This window comes from Triturus cristatus, chromosome 2_1 (genome assembly GCF_964204655.1).
Source record: "Triturus cristatus chromosome 2_1, aTriCri1.1, whole genome shotgun sequence".
Taxonomy (NCBI): Eukaryota; Metazoa; Chordata; class Amphibia; order Caudata; family Salamandridae; genus Triturus; species Triturus cristatus.
Window position 1 is genome coordinate 1033483502 of NC_140581.1, and position 17117 is coordinate 1033500618.

At 45.9% G+C, this 17117-nt stretch overlaps 1 protein-coding gene across 1 annotated transcript in view; it reads right to left on the reverse strand.

The window, feature by feature from the left end:
• Window positions 1-6625: 6625 nt before the first annotated feature.
• LOC146866278 (uncharacterized) overlaps window positions 6626-17117 on the reverse strand; it is a 215626-nt gene continuing 205134 nt past the window's right edge. The window contains exon 6 of the mRNA XM_085640814.1: window positions 6626-7304. Coding sequence (XP_085496940.1) covers window positions 6933-7304 — 372 coding nt within the window. The 3' untranslated portion in view covers window positions 6626-6932. The remainder of the gene's footprint in view (window positions 7305-17117) is intronic.

Here is a 17117-nt window from a genome sequence, read left to right on the forward strand (position 1 = left end):
ATCATCATTAAGCCTGTTTGAGACCAAAGCCTTTAAAATTGCTGTTGACATATGGATATGTCTGCTCTCTAAACCTGTATATCCCTGTGATATGAGTGGCAGCTATGGTGTCTGAGCCAATGTTGTATGTCTAACCTCAGGGGAAACTAAGCTGTCTTATAACTGAGATCATGAAGTCGGTGTAACTTTTAGTTTTTCCATCATCTTACTTACAAGTAAACTCTCAGTAAACATAGGGGAACGATAAGGTGCATGATTGCACTATAAAAGGAGGTAAAAGTGAGGAACACACATCTAGAAATATGACAAGAGGTTATGTCATATTGCATATCCGGATTTTTTAAATAGATTTTAAAACATAGATTTATTTTTAGGCTTTTAAAATGAAAGAAATGATAATTTTTCCTCCATTATTTGGTGGAGAATACAAGACCTGTTGTATACACTTTGTGGGCCCATTGCTTTTAATTTCTTCTTTGGATTGCCCTTCCAAAATGCTTGCTTGCTAGTGTTGAATCCTTCCTTTTTGTCTCTCCTTTTTGGCTTTTGTTTCCTCCCACAGGGCAGGGACAAATGTTTGTTTGGGGGCCAATTTCTTTCTTGGTTTCCTGCTCGTGTTACTTTTGCCTGTGTTCAATTTTGCCACCCGTAGCTGCTTGTTTAGGTCTCGCGAGCCAAAGGCTCGAAGAGACATTTTATATGTGGGCTTTACAAAGTGCTGCCGTGGCCTAAAGCTACAGTGCACGTGAACGTGCACGCGCGCAGCGCCATGTGTCTTTCCTCCGTAGCGATCGTAGTAATCACGATCACTTTCACTTTCGCGGACTCCTCTGTTGCTGGCATTCCCCCCTCCCTTCTCGCCCAGCCCTTCTTGTCCCACTTACTAACGAATGTTGTTCGCCCCAAGTCACTCTGGCTGAATTAATATAAGCGAGTCCCCACTCCACGGCAGCATTTGTTACTTTATGCCTACGTCCTGATTTACGTCAGCCTTTTTATGTCAGAGCTGTAGATGCCAGGTTACACAGCCCTCGGAGGTCAGCAAACTGAATGCAGCCAAAACTAGGCAATACTAACCACAGTGCTTAGAAACGGCTGTGAAGCGCTATACACATACACAAATATTATTTTTCAGGAAACCGCTTAAACCGTTTCTTTTCTCTGCTTCTTTTCAACTAAATCCCTATTACACTTACAGTCTAGTCAAGATAGCGCCAAGACAACCGGCTCCTGAGTAACGATGCGCTATGGAAATACTAAAGCAATTCACATCAATACTGACGTCTGTTTGATGTCGTCTCACTGGCTTAAAGATCTGGTTTGCATCTTGTCTCTTTGCCTCCTTCGCCCTTTCCCCTCCTCGTGCCCTCTGTTGCTCGTCGGCTCTGTTTATTCCTAGGGCATGCTTCTCTCTTTGTTACTCTTCCCTGTGTCTCTCATTTGTCACCACAGTCTGCCAGCCGCTTTGTCACACTTGTCTGTCTTCGTCTATCTTCTGAACGCTTTCTTGACACCTCTCGTTGTCTCTATCTCGGTGTTGTCACTTCTCTTGACATTGCTCGCTGTCTCTTTCTTTCCCTGCTCTCTTGACATAGTTCATTTTTTTTCATCTCCATACATCAAACGCTGTCTCTACTCGCGCTCTGCCCTAGTTTCCTCCTAGCGTCTTTCACTCCCTAGCGCTGTGTCTGTTGGAACATCTATCTGGCTGTCTCTATCACGTTCGCTCTTTCTCGCTATCCTAACTTACTGAGTTCCTGTCATTGATTTCATCACTCCCTCGGCGGTCTCTATCTCTTCTCTTTTAATGAGTTTCAGTCTCCAAACTTTGATATATAGCATGCTAATTCAGTATTGGAAGAGAACTCTGCAACACACCCCTTACATACTGAGTTTGTATCCATTCGCAATCCCATTTTATGAGTCAGAAAAACTTTGCTGATGCCTAAAGTGAGATTAGCACACCTGAAAAATAATTTCTACTGTTATTACTGCCAAATCGGAGAGTTTGTGACTATAAAAATGCTTAGTACATCTTGACCTAAATTTGCCAAGTTTGACTCATCATGGTACTTGGTAACTTGATGTTGCTTCACTTTCCAAAAAGTAAAGCACCGAACAGTCAATCAAAATCTAGAACCAGGGTATTTTCACTGACTATGTTTCGCAGGTAATGTGGGTACTGAGTATACAGGCAATCCGCAGTGGTGTGAAAACCCACTAGATTATTTGGGTGTTCCAATAGCACTGGGTTGCACTGTGAATGTCCCTGTCCAAAGTATAGCAGCCTTTCAAATGTACCTAACCTACTGGGTAATCTCTGAGTTTTTCTCTTGTCCAGAAAGCTGCTACTTAGAATAGAAAGTGATCTAGATGCTAATAGGGTGACTGGCCTCGCCTGTTTCCCACCACTGGCTGTTTGATTCTGAGCAAACCATTTTATTCACTGGCATCTGGTTTCCCCCATATATCAAAACTTCGGAGCATATGGAATGTGTTCACGTTTTAGGAAAGGGGAATTTTAAACATAGAGGAAGTCAACCTTTAGATTACCATACTTAATTTGGACTCTAGTTGTATGTAAAGTGGACTTAAGATGACATTGAAAGTACGTATTTGGGGAGTCTGATGTGTCAATGTAATGTTTATTTGATCATGAGGTGTATCTGTTCTTTTGCAGAATATGTGCATTTGAAGGTTTTGTGGCTGATGTAGTAATGTGTGAGGTGTTGGGGTCCTAAGTAGCCTGTAGAGGAATAGGTGTAGTTGATAGTGTGGAGTGAGGAGTTATTACATGCTTAGGAGTCTTGGAGGATCTGTGATGCATGTAAGAGTTGGTGGCAATGAGTACTCCTATAATCCTCAAATTAACTAACTTTCGTTCCTTTGTTTAACATGTTGTCTGAAGCCACTTTACAGAGATGTGTTTCGACTTTTTGAGAGGTCACAGTGACTGGTAACATGTCTGTGAGTTCTGGGTAGGTTGAAGTTACGCTGAGCTCTCTTGCGAAGACCTGCCCCTCCTAAGTGTTATGGGGGCAGGTCACATTGACGGGGAACATGTCTGTCAGTTGTGTGTAGGGGATAGCCTTGTGACTCCCTTGGCAAGAGCCCCACCCCTTCTAAGGGCTGTGGGACAGCTGTGATTGGCTGGTAGGTGTTTTTCCTCTGTGTCCTCTTAAATGCAGTTTGTTTACACAGTGCCAGTTATAGATGTGATACGCATAATTAAAAAAACATTTTATCTATACCCATCTTTCTTTGAAAATCTTGATGTAACAATCTATTTCGATTGTGTCTACAGTGAGGTAGTCCTTTTTTAGGTCGAGTCTAGGCAGTGCATGCGCTGTCTCTTCAAGACATGCTGCATTCACTCTATAGGATTACAGCCTGCCCATTGCCATTTTATCTGTCACTTCGGTTGTCATTCCAAAATGATTGCTTGCTAGTGGGTAATCCTTCCTCGCTGTCCGTCCTTTATGTGTTTGGTTTCCTCCCATGCATCACTGCCCAGTTACTGTTAACATTATGATTCTGTGTTTGTGTTCATTTGGGGCACAATTGTTTTCTTTGATTCCTGCTCGTGTCATTGTTTGCCCATCTTCGGTGTTTCAGCTTCAGTGCAATCTCCCTGTGCCACACCCCAACCCCTTCCACCACAGTGCATGTCCCTGCCCCCACCACCCCTCCAATGTCATTACTTGTCCATCACAACTCCCCCATCGCTGCTTACCCCGTCCGTCTCCGCCCCATTGCTACTTGTTTTGGAGGCTATAGTCTAAGCAGCAAGGGCTACAGGAACAACATGACAGGCACCTGAGTGATGGCCATGGAGTCTTACTTTTGGGGGGGTGGGTACACGGAAACTCTGGATGGAAGAGTCACGACCATCCCATTGGCCAATTCCTGCTGCTCTCAACTGGGATCCCAGCTGTTGCTCTGGAACTCTTTCGTTGTCTAGTAGTCGCACTGCAGCGTTTGTTCTTCTGCGACTGCTGGCTCTTCTTCTCCAGGGCTGGCAGCAACTGGGAAGGTTTGCTCGGTTGTTGTTGTAGCTATGAGTTGGGTCCCACAGTGGCTCTAGAGGCAGCAGTGTAGATACAGAAGCCTGCTGCTGTGATTCACATACAGCTGAATTCATTCCTGCATGTCCCCTTTCCACCCACTGGTGAGGCTGGCCACCACCTTGGCCAGTGCCGGGACCCAGTGGCGGCTGGTGACATTTGAAAGAGGTGGGCGGAAAAGTTGGACAATATTACATTTGTAATGCTTGACTGTGATGCCATCCGCGCGGACCATTTAATCCCCATTCCTCTGCCCCCTGGCCTGCAGAAGCAAATGTTTCAAGAATTATGCTTGACGTATTTGTAATTCGTGCAAGAATAGAAACCGATCGACGTGGACTGAAGTACGCACCCTCTCGAGAACGGGAATGTACACTACCTAGGTTTGTAATTTGAACAGCGTTTCCATGTTTCGAGAGTAATAATCCTCAACAAGAGCCCGGAAACTTTCAGCGTTACACTTAGCACTATACCAGCGCCCCCAAATTAATTTAGCAGCACTTTTAGAATACAAGTTATGAAGCGCTATTTAGATGCTAAATGCAGTACAGTTTTGGCGCTGCAAAGAACAACGAAAGTGGTCACCGCCAGTGCGTGGACGCCCAGGGACAGGCCGAGGAGCACACAGAGCAGCTGCAGCGCTTTCATGGCGAATTACGTTCCTCTGTGGTGAGGAAAGGGGTGCTCCTTTCGGACATGAAACTACGCAGGTTTAATATTTAACCTCTCTTAAAATACTACCCAGGGGCTTCTTTGGAAGATCAGCAGCACTGGAATGTGTAAAGAGCCCGAACCCAAACACCGCCCCCAGGAGCCTGGCCAGTATGTGGCTGTAAATAAAGCAAGGGATACTCGAATTCCACCGATGCCTAAATACGATTCAAATGTGTCTGCTGCTCAACATGATATGTTGCATAGCAACAAAATGCCTAGGCAAATAAATACAAATTAATATATATTTTAACGAGTGGCTCTGAGGGTCTGCACATTAAAGCGTTTCTCATGTCTTAAAGAGGAATTCAGGGATCTGTGGTGGTAACACGGAATATTTGGTATCTTCTACTTTCCCATCATTTAGAAACGAAATGACAAAACATGTTTATAACGACAGAAAGGTGAGAAGGGTTACTGAAGGGTGACACATTTGGACGGGATTATGACCAAGAAACAAAGCAATCCATCGGTATTTTATCACGAACAACCTTGCGACGTGTGTACTGTTTAACAGACGCAAACCCTCTGTCCCCAAAACGACGTGGGCAAGGAATGGAAATACTTCTATAATAATGAATGCAGAGATAGACCCAGCAAGGAACAAGTAGACACAAATGTATGCAGTCGCGGCTCGCGGGGGGGGGGGGGGCTCGCGCACAGGGGGGGAATGAAATATTTTTTTTTAAAAACTTACCTCACAGCCGGTCCACGGGTCCACGCCACCTCGCTCTCAGACCTCTGATCCCCTGGGCGCCTTCTCCAACGGTACTGGAGGAGGGGCCTGCCAACCCCTCTCAGCCAATCCTGGCGCTACCAGCAGCACCAGGATTGGCTGAGGGCACAGCTTATGCTACTACCGCCGCCTGCCCATTAGGAGACCGAGGGGCTCCTAATGGGCATGCGCAAGGCAGTAAAAACACAAGTACGCATGACTGGGCACGGAGTAAAAATTAATCTCCATGCCCACTCATGCGCACTTGTGCTGCCTTTCCCTGGCTTGTGACAATGCATGTCAGTCACCATGACGCCGGACCGCCCACGGTCCGACGTCATGCTGACTGACATGCATTGTTACTTAGTTCTCCCCACCCTCAGCGTCTCTGAACTTAAGTAAACTAAGTTCAGAGACACTGAGGGAGTTGCGGGCACGGGCGGGTGCGCGGGGCGGGGGGGGGGCTACGCCCCAACGCCCCAATGGACGATCCGCGCCTGCCGGGACCTTGTTTGGATACACTGCCTGCTCTGCTCTCCAGGGTGCACTGTCACCTTTCGGTGAAGGAATTACTATACCTGGCAGATTGCATGCAAATTCGTTTTATTTGTTGTGGTTGAACAGTTCTAAAAGTGAGGAATATAATGGATCATTGGCTGACATTTGCACTTCTGATTGGCACAACTGTTGCAGATAAGGGCCGACCCATTCAGTTTAAAAATGTTATTCCCTGTGTTTTCTTATTTGTGATCTTTATTAGTCGCATTTCAGGTCCATTCTACAAATATGTTATTTTTGTGATGGTGTGTACCTTCTCCCCTTAAACTCTGCTAGTATGCTGAAAGTTTATGAGCTTGTAAGTTCTGTTGGTGTCATTACATTTTCATATACAATTTAGCATTTTCGAATTAGTCAAAAGTGGAAAGTTGCCTCCCAGACCATTAATCAAATTCTACTTTAAGTAGAAGAAACCAAAACATTGTTCCTTCTGCTGTCAAAGATTGGACCTACTATTATCTCAGTCTTTCATCCAACTCCTATTAATCACGCCTGTATGTGTACATTTTACATCATTATTCTGAAATGAATCATTGAATCTTTTCATGAATTAGTCAATTTTTTCTTTATGCTTGTATTTTAAATTTTTTTTTTTAAAGAAAACATACTATACATTTGTGAACATCATGATAAGGGACAAAACTCTTTGTGTAGTGAGAAGCACTACTACTAGGCCCTGTAATGGTTGGGGTCAGAGCACGAGTCTATATTGGGATAGGATCCCAGATTCCATCTGTCGGAGTGCATTACTATTGTGCACATAATGCGTCAATTTATGGTCGCTCTTGGCCCCATTCGTGTTTGCGCCAACGCATATTGACCTTCGAGGATGCGCCTGTGTGTAATTCCAGGGAAGGTCTTCTTCAGGGCAGGCCGGGTGTAGGCTACACATCGCCTCGCAGTTCTTTAGTTGTGCTGATGGTGGGAGAAGTGTTTGGCAATGTGAACATTGCTTGAGCAGGTGCAGGTGTTGTGGGAGTCATTGGGATGGCCACAGATGTGGTAAGCACTGCCATGGGACCATCAATATTCCTCCAAGGGACCACTGGCAGGCGAGGCATTGTTGGAAGTAGCACGGGAACTCTCACAACTGTTGGCGTGGCCATTGCAGGAACCGACATCAAGGTAGGGCCTCTGAAGATGGTCGCTGGGTTTGGAGGGCTTGGGAACCCAATGATGTTCGGAGAGTTCATAGCTAGTATTTCAGGAAATTTGTTGTTGGGAATAACTGGATTCCTATTTGTTCCTTGGGTCGACTAGTGGTTAAAACAAATGAACATGAAACAATTAGTCTCTCAAAATATACTTTAAAATGTGTCCGTCTAACATAACTCACTTAAACTTCAAAATATTGATAAACACAACACCTCAATCAAACTGAAGTCTTTGACATTACCATTACACGTGCACAATTCCAATATCTGAATTTACCATATTCAATAATCTCTTTGTTTGTGTCTCACTTTTAAGCCGTTTCCAGTTTTGTCTATCCATGGTAAGCGATTGGGGCCGAGTTCAGTAAAATGTAAATAAAGTCAGCCCATTGCATGTTTGTGGGAATGCCATCGCATACTACTAACGTTGAAGGGGCTGGGCCAAATGGGAAGAGCTTGTAGGCGATTTGGCATCTTTGCATACTCAGCAGCAATTAAGAGGGAGAACCGTGGACTCTGCCTTCAAACAGGAGATGACAATAAAGAACTCACTTGTCTTTGACAGTCACTACAAAAGTGGTTGCGCTCCAATAAATCAATGATGCATTCACCTCCATCATGGATTACAGATAGTTTTTCAATGTACAATTGTAGAGAAAAACCACTGTCTATCAGCCTGGAAAATGGTTTGGAACGCCATGCATACTACTAACATGGAAGGGACGGTGCCAAACAAACTGAGCTTGTAGGTGATTTGACGCCTTTGCATGCACAGCAGGAATTAAAAGGGGAAAGGGTGTACTGTGCCATAAGATTCTATTTTAAAAGGGAAGGGAGCTGAACAACTCCCCTCCCCAAATATATAATGGACCAGGGACCCTATCCCCTGGCGTCTACCTTTAAAATAGGTTGTGGCCCACCCAGAGAAGCCAGCAAGCATGTATTGGGGCTGCTGGGGGAGACCTGGGGTCCTTTGCGACCCCAGCCAGAACCCCACATGTTGCAGGAGCCGGCATTGCTCCCCAGCACAGGGAGCATCTACTTATGCTGCTTCCTCCCAGCGGGAGCAATCTGTTGATCGATTTCCCTGGCCGCATCAGCGCAGACAGGCAAACAGATCTCAAGTCTGCTCCAAGCCGGCTGAAGTATTTTTGAAGCTCCTGCCTGCTGAGAGCAGACTTTGTGTTTGCATCTGTTTGGCATGAGTTTTAAAAATTCTTCCGCCAGGTGGAAGCAAACACAAGTTTCCCTGCCTGCTCCAGTGTGGGCAGGGAAACTGCTGTGTCCCGGAGGTAGGCTCCCAGGGACACAGCAAGCGGGCGGAGCTTGTAAGTGATTAAGCAAAAAAGACCTCCCCTGTTGACTTGTGTTTCCTCTCCCCTTCATTATCTATATAAATGACAGAAAGGAAAAAGAACATCCTGCGTAATGTACACATAGTATACATCAATGCCACTATTCCTGGGAGGGGAGGGTTGGAAAGAATGACTGGTTCTCTTGACTGGAGTTCGTGAGGGACAATGTGGGCGTATCTGTTGAGCATTGAAAGTTATGACATGGACTGAATGAAACAAGCCGAACATGGTGACATTCAAACTTATTTGAATTAAAAGTGGTTTAAGTTTGGGGCATCAATTGGAGGTGAAGCTGTAAGGACTGTAATATACTAAAGGATTAGTGGCTTCAAAACATAAGATTACCTTATCAAGGGATTTGATTGAAGCATATAAATGATACCCCATAACTATGTCTTTTTTTATTTGACCCAGAAGAAGCAGTCAGTTTACTATGAATGTGGCTGTTTCTGTGCTTCAAAAACTAATCTTTGGGACTTGAATGAATCTGAACATTTTATGCATCAGTTCTGTCTTGTGGGATTGAAGATGTTATTGTATATTGGAAAGAATGTTAGAATGTTTCATATGTAGGATTGTGATGCAGAACCAAGACTTAAGAAAACTCAAATTAAAAAATGTTCATGATTTGTGAGTAAAACTTTGTGATGAAAGTAAGTTTTGGCTCCCTCTAGCTAATGAATTTGAATGTTGTATCTTAGGTGTCGGAGGACGGCCAGGCAGAGCCCGAATGTCTAGCTGTTAGGTTGCTCCTCCCTCCCTCCCTCCCTCTAATTCTGCACTCCGTGCTATGAGCGTGCACACAGATAGAATGCAACAAGCTGGACGGCAGAGACATAGTGAATCACACGCCAGATTACAAGCTCCCTGATTCAGATAAGGCCGCCTCACTGTTCGGCATCGAGGAGACAGCTTTCGGACTGTTGGTTTGTGCCAGCACCATAGTAGGAGCTATCGGCTTCTGACAACATTCCAGGCAGTATGAAGGGCGTCAATTAGTGCTGGAGGATGCACTTCCGTCTCAGCTGAGTACTCAATGCCAGTGAGTACATTGCTTGTTTTTCACCCGATCTCAAATGCTCGGCTGCACTCTTCCTAACCCCCTCTCACGGCTGGACTGTGGACTGCTCTTATTTTCTTTTCTCCTTGATCAGCCTCCTGAGATCTATACAGGATAGCCTTTTAAGTGAGAGCAGTGAGGATTTCTGTGGGTGGGGGGAGGGATACTGGCCATCTATAAAGTATCCCGGCATTGTTTGGTGTGGCTTGGGAGCTGACACTAAAGCTGACTGTGGACTCAAAAAAGGGGAACCCACACCCTAAGATGAACAATCTTCATAATACTAAGGGCTAAGGAAGTGGAATGTTACTTCAAGACACGATTTATGCAGTCAATTAAGTATATAGGGCATAGTCAGGGACCCCCTCCATCAAAGAGATCGCTATCTGACACAGAGGGTAAGATCTCAGTATTATAAAATGGCCACCTCTCCACAGAGAGAGAAAAAATGTGGAATCAAGGGAAAGCTGGTACAGGAAAAACTCAATAAATGTCCCCTGCGGGAAACATCGTTTACAACGCGGGGATTACATCGATGCCATTACATTGCGGTTTTTACAACGCAAGTCGTTGCAACGACTTGCGCTAGATGGCGCTCTAGGACAAGGAATAGTATAATTTACTATCCAAACACCTTCCCTACTGTACGTAGACTGGAGTTGGAATAGTAAATTATACTACTCCTAAGTCCAGCGCCCTCCAACGCAAGTCGTTGTAACGACTTGCATTGTCAAAACCGCGATGTAATGTACCGCGATGTAAATGTATGCGTTGTAACGTCATACATCCGTCCCCTGCTAAAGCTGCAACACATATGATTCCTCTCATTAGAACAGACTTGGGTAAGGAGCAAGACAGTGTGGATAGCCCTGTCAGCACCGAAGTGGATTCCTCTTTGGATTAGTTAGTGGTCCACCCATGCCTACTGAACTGGTCACTGCATCAAGTGAAGGCCATCTCGAGGAGAGAGTTAGTGATCAGGATATGAGGCTTGCTTTTCTGGAGGAAATACACCAATTCTTCAATTGATCGAATGAATCAGGCAACCTTGTCAAGGGAGGATCAAAAAAGTAGGTTATTTTGAAGGATTACCCTCTTTTTTCAAAATTACAAAGGCTGAGACAAGAGACAGTGGCGTAACGAAACTTGAGGGGGCCCCCCTGCAAAGTACATGGAGGGGGCCCCCTTACCAACACCTACCACTTTTACTGAGGGGGCCAGATGGAGCTCTGCACCCCCGCACTGCGGGAACTTATGTTACATCACTGCTGAAGAAAAATAATCGCTGAACATTTCCTAATATACATACAAATGTTGCAGAAAAAAGAAATAGGGGCATTCACAATTCACTCTGAATGTGTGGATGCGAAGCACGATTGGGTATTTTCAGCACAATGAAAAAATATCATAGCCATATTAGCAGAACACTGCTCCTCCAGTGGAAGCATGGGATTGAAGACATTTGGGTCTTGCTGTTTGTCCACTTTCATTGTTCTCAGCAGGCTGTAATGGAGATTGGCTGTTGAAAAAGCCACTTGTCAAGTTTTTCATGTGCTGCACCCCATCCGGAGACACTGGACCCTCCAAAAAAGGAGCAGCAATAAATCAAATACCCTTGCAGGGCCACAGGCTGACATCTGCAAAATTTCGCGAAAGTAAGGCTTATTTTATGATGGGTGTATTGCTCGTGGTAGCTAGAGTCTCACAAATGGCATGCAAGCAAATCCGGGGCCCAGGTCCCTGAATAAAAGTAGCCCCCACTGCAGAGAATTGGAGAGAACATAACTGAACTCAACCAGTGGTCGAAGTGGGGGAAAAAAAGTAGGGGAACTGTAGGCAGAGATTCAGAGGGCGGGGATAACCTGAGGATTGAATCAGTGGGCGGAGTCAATTGTGTGGCCAGAAAGAGAAGGACATCCCAATTTCTAGTATTTGTTTAGCATTTCACTGACCAGTTACAGCTTATTACATTATTTAATTCTACCAATGGATGCACATGTTTATTAAAGGTTTAATATGAGTTATTGACATTAAAATACATTCACAAAGTGGGATACATTTCCAATCATAGAATGTCCCACATATGCTCAAAAGTGGAATCACGAACTATCTGTCTCCGAGCCATGCAGTTTCTGTCATCAGAACTTCTCTTGCCCTTTTCCGCAAGAGCAGTTTAAACATGCATGGCGAAATATCCTAGTTTGCAAATGTATTCCACATAATTATGGCTCTGCAATATTTGTCACATAATACATCATCTGCTGCATAATTTGACAATTATAACTAACAAATTGTCTGTAGCTCAAACGGATCAAAGGATACTAAATATGTGACTTGTGTTGCTGCGAAGTGGAGGGCTCTTTGCAAAGGTTGACTGGTCACTTTTCTCAATAGTTCATTTGTATGTTACACTGGTACTAATGAGGCAAAATCTTTGCAAAGACAGTATGTGTAAAAAGTCAAAATAATAAAGTATCAGAAAATAAACTGCATTACGTTGCAGCCATTTTTTGCTGCATAATTTAGTAAACACTGCGGCATCATTTTGTCCCCCATAGCTGTATAATTCCAGTGGCCCCAAAGCAGGCAGCACATGTTAAAAGTGCTTGTGCATGAAGCAGAGAGACAGTGAAGTTTGCAAACGAAGGAGCATATCATCAAGGACCGGCGATAATTATCGCTAAGCGCGCTTAGCGTGAGGATAATTATCACCGGCTAATGCTGAATTCTATCACCGAGATAGCGTGCAATCAGCAACGCTCATCTCCAAAGCGATAGAATTCCATGCGCAAGCTGCAAATGTGCGATTATCGCTGGAAATCCAGCGATAATCGCACAACATTTGGCGATAGCTTGATGATAGGGCAGGGCAGACTTAGCCATTATATCCACCTTCCATTGGATATAATGCCTAAGTCAGATGAAAAGCAGGCGTAAGAAAAGTAGCGATAAGCGCAGTTAGCGCTACTTTTCTTATCGCTCTACATGTTAGCGTGAGGCTAGATAATTGGAGAAATGTCAGTTAGCGACATTTCTCACGTTATTTTGGGGAGGAATGCCCACTTTGCATCTCATTAGAGATGCAAAGCTGGGCGTTAAGGGAAAGGGCGCAGAGGCATGGATTCACGCGATAGCGTGACCTTGCTACTAGTGCTATACAATCATTGCCGCTTTCCGTCTGAAAACGGCCGCTAAAGCAGCAATAATTGTCTTGATGATATGCCCCCTAGTTTGGTGTGTGTGCGCAAATCCTGCATCGCCGATCCCTGGTGAGTTGCAGCTACTACTGCTGTAACAAGGCCAATGGAGGTACCAATGGATGAGGCGGACTGGTTTCAAGGGTAGTGTGACCTCAGTGACTGAGTCACTGTTGCTCTAGGGTGTGCTGCTTCGTAGGCCTGCCCGCAAGACTGAAGGTGAACTTCATTATGGATTGTGGTAGACAGGCCTTCAAAGTTAACGCACACTTGTCAGCACTAGGGTCGACCTGCTGGTGCTATGTCACCAGGGCTTCTAAGGTCTTGCGGTGCCTTCTTAGGTCTAGCATGGGAATGTGCTCCCTCAGGAGAGTGAACTGGTGGAATGGTCATGAAGGCTGAACCTGGTTCCCCAGTGCCAAAATCGGCAGCTGTGGCCATAGTGCCACATTCTCTCCCCTACTGAACACCAAACTGCTCCACTGAGAGAAACTCACACTGCTTTCAGCCACAACCGTGCCGTGCTATAAACACCTGGATGCGACTCAATTCAAATAATGCACTAGACAAGAGTGATATGCTGCCTGAATAAAAAAGTACCAACATCCTGGAAAAAGCAAACACTCATAGGAAATGCAAGATTAAGTAACGCATGTGAAATTTAAGCAGGAACAACGTGGTTACCCTAATGCTTTTACACCCATTATTCAGAAATCAATGAGTGTTTTTGCATGAATAGTTAAGGACATGACTACAGGGCCTAGAAGTGAACCGTTTTAAGGTCCATTGCTTATATCCTTACAAAACGTAAGCAGTTTGATTTATACAGACCACATCCCTGGACGCAGATAAACTAAAATAAGGAAAACAGCTTATAATGAACACATTAAACGTTTTCCACTCTACACATTAACTAAGAATTGCAGTCCCTTCAGGAATGCTGCACTTCCCCAACTAAGGAAAACAATGCTGTTCAAAGAAAGATGAGAAAACGAAAGTAGCGCTTCACTGGTAAACTTTGTAAAGTAGCGCTAAAGTGTGTGAGTGTGAATAAAACCAATCTGGCCACTTTGCGACCACAATGATTCCAAGAGAGAAAAGACAGGCAAGAGACCCCAGCGAGGGAGGTCACCAGGTGTGTAAGGGAGTAGAGAGGAGGAACAGGAAAGAGGCATTTAAATACCCGAGGGGTAGAAGTAAGCTTAACTGTATGCGCCAGTAGAAGTGTGACTCTAGTGCAAGGCAACAAGGGATACCATAGAGAGGCTGAGGCGCAACTAAGGGAATCTGGTCCAAACTAAATGTGAACACCGCACTTCTGCCGATTCTTAGCGCTAAAAATAACAGTCTTCCAAATCACTCCAGTTTATTGGTGCAAGAGGAGTCTGTGATAATGCAGCAGGTAGGGAGAGAGTGGCCCAGAGCCTGCACTGCCTCATCGACACCTTCCCCACTGTACGGCCATGGCAGATGAGTCACTATATCTTTATGCACCTGTCACAGCTAGCTGCAATCACTTTATAAACAGCCGGCTGCGGGGGTCACACACCATCCCCTGTCCAGCCGCACGAAACACAAAAGGGGGGAGAAAAGAAGTGACTGCCACTTGCAAAGCGAGCACAGCCCCAGTATAGACTCGTGACTACAGTGGCCTTTTGAGGGACGACCACAGTACTGGTATTGGTCACCTCCCAGCACACTAAGTTAGGGTTGCCACTTTGTGTTTTTTACTGGCATGGTATGTATTTTTAAAAGACCGCTAAGCAAGTAGTGCGTCTACTCACTATGGTACAAGCTGCTAAGAAGTCTGCCATCTTGAAGTCAGGCTGGCAACGTCACTGATTCACTTGTCATCATATCGTTTACATACGCTGTTGCAACAATGTGATGTAAACCTCTGCCTTTTAACCGATAAGAAGAAAGACTTGGCGTTAGTGTTGACTACCTGTTTATGAGCGATAACTTTCTATGTGACTTCCGAATTTTCAGTGTATGCCCAGCGTACACGTCATCTTCCTGTGAATTGTTTTCAGCCCAGTTATGGTTGACAGCACTAAAATCTCACGCTGCCTAGAAAGGATTTACATCGGCATTGCCACAGTGTCGGCCTTAAGCAGATATCTCTGTTGTATTCCCTTCTGGCATTTACTTGCCTTCTATTTGTTTGGGTGGGTGGAGGCGCAAATGACAGCTCGAACGCCGCCTGGAGTTGTCAAATAACGACTCAACTGCAAAACGAAAGCAACAGTTTGGTGGGACTCTGAACTGGTCGGCTAAATCAGCTGAGCAGATCCGTTTTGGGGGCCCTCTGTAGCGCTAGCAACTCTGGTATTGCATAGCTGCCAAGGTTTCACACTGCTATGTGTGACGTGTTCATAAATTCTGTGTAATTATGATTGACATTTCAACGACTATGAGTGAAAACTCACGAGATAAATCAAGCAATGAAGATCAGTTTACTAGACTGAATAAATGCTATAAATAACCAATTGTTAACTGTATACAATCCCGGTGTGGATCCATACAATAATCTCTCCCTGTGCGTTAGCTTATACTGTGCACAACATGAAAATAGCCTTGCGTTTAGAGTTTGTGTCTCTGCCTCATGCCTGCACTCAGCAATGCTAAAAAAAAGTGTGCTGTGTATGAGGCTGTGTGTGTCTGCACTCAGCACAGGTCACGAATAGTGAAGTAAAGGTCGCAGTGTTCGCGTCTGAGTATCCTAGGTACGTAATAAGGGACATAGTGTAAATGTCTCGGCCTTCTTCCTCCTTCCTGGCAACCAATCAAGTAGCATCAGTCTACTCCAGGGCTTCCCTGTCCCACGTGCACCCGGGCCGAGTCTCCTAGGATGTGAGAGGCCCCATCTCATCAGCTGCCTAATAAATCAACAAGACAACAAGACTCAGCTGACTGAAATCGCCAGAGTCCCCGCAGACTGGCATTGGGCATGTCTCAAGACAGGGAGGTTGAAGCACGCTACATGTATAGTTAGTTCGAAACAAAATTAAATATAAAAAGAGGTGGGACGGCTTGTCATTGCGCGTTATCATTTTGAGTAATAAAAGCCGCATGTGTCTTTGCAGATACAGTGAATACGCTGATTTTGTTCGTTACTCACTGCTCCCTCAGACTAGGGCTCCTAACCCTTAATCTTCAATAATTCATGCGCCTAAATAATAGACACTGCTGGCAGGCAGAGGCTCCAAATTATGGCAAGCATAATATTTGGAACTTTAAATGAATGAGCTACTTCGAACAAATTATTATATGCGTCCTAGGCTTGCCTTGCACACACTTACTTTATGCAGCGTCGGTCAGAGAGCAGCTGCATTTCCATGTCGGCTGTTGGCCGTCCGCGGACTCCGCTCTCAGGCCGGCTCAATGTCAGCTGAGCTGCAGTCATGGGTTCAAGCTGGCTTGCTCGGGCAGCACCCAGACCACGGTGGCCCCCGTGGGGTCCTCGGGGTTGGACTCACGTTTGGAACGACAGGACCCATTTAAGAGCGCGCTCACAGTGCAAAATGCAACTGTCTCCCGCTGATCAACCATTGGCAGCAGCGACTGTGATGTAAATGAAAGTGCAGAATGCCGCGCGGCTGCGCAGTGATTGTTTTAACAATCGAGCAGTGTTGCATGATGTGTACTTACTAGCAAGCTTACTGAGGCCAGCCTCTAAATCTGCCGAGTTGCATACACCGCGCGCTGCAGGCTACTGTCCCACTAGAGTGTAAAGTGGGGGCCACTCGGCCCTCACGCCCACATGGCGGTGCGGCGCCCCCCCTCCCCCGGCCTTTCGGTGTTGGGGGTGTGTCGCGGGGCGATGACGCGCGCGGCGCGCCCCCAACACCGATTGGTTGATGCCGCCCCCGTGAACCCGGAAGCAGCCATTCGGCTTCCGGGGCAGAGGGGGCGGGACGATCGGGGTGCGGGCCCCCAGGACGATGTGCAGCCCCCTTTATAAGGCGCGGGGAGCGGGGGGGGCGCCCTCTTGCTCCTGGCTCGCTCCCCGTGTCTTCCGTGTGCCCCACGCTCGGGGCGGATTAATTATTTCTTTATTTTTCAGCCGAGTGCCATCTGCGTCCCGGAGGTTACCGAGTGCCATCTGCATCGCGTTCGAACGGAGGAAGCAGGGAGGTCGAGGCGATCGAGATTGGATGCTGGCTGGTGGCAGATTAGCAGGAATCAGGCTGAGGGCGTTTTGGACCGAGGGGAAGCACGCCGTGAGATCGAGCCTGATAAGAGTCACGGAGCGGAGCGCTGCAGGTGCCAAGTAGGACTGGGCAAGCGTGGAGTCCTGAAA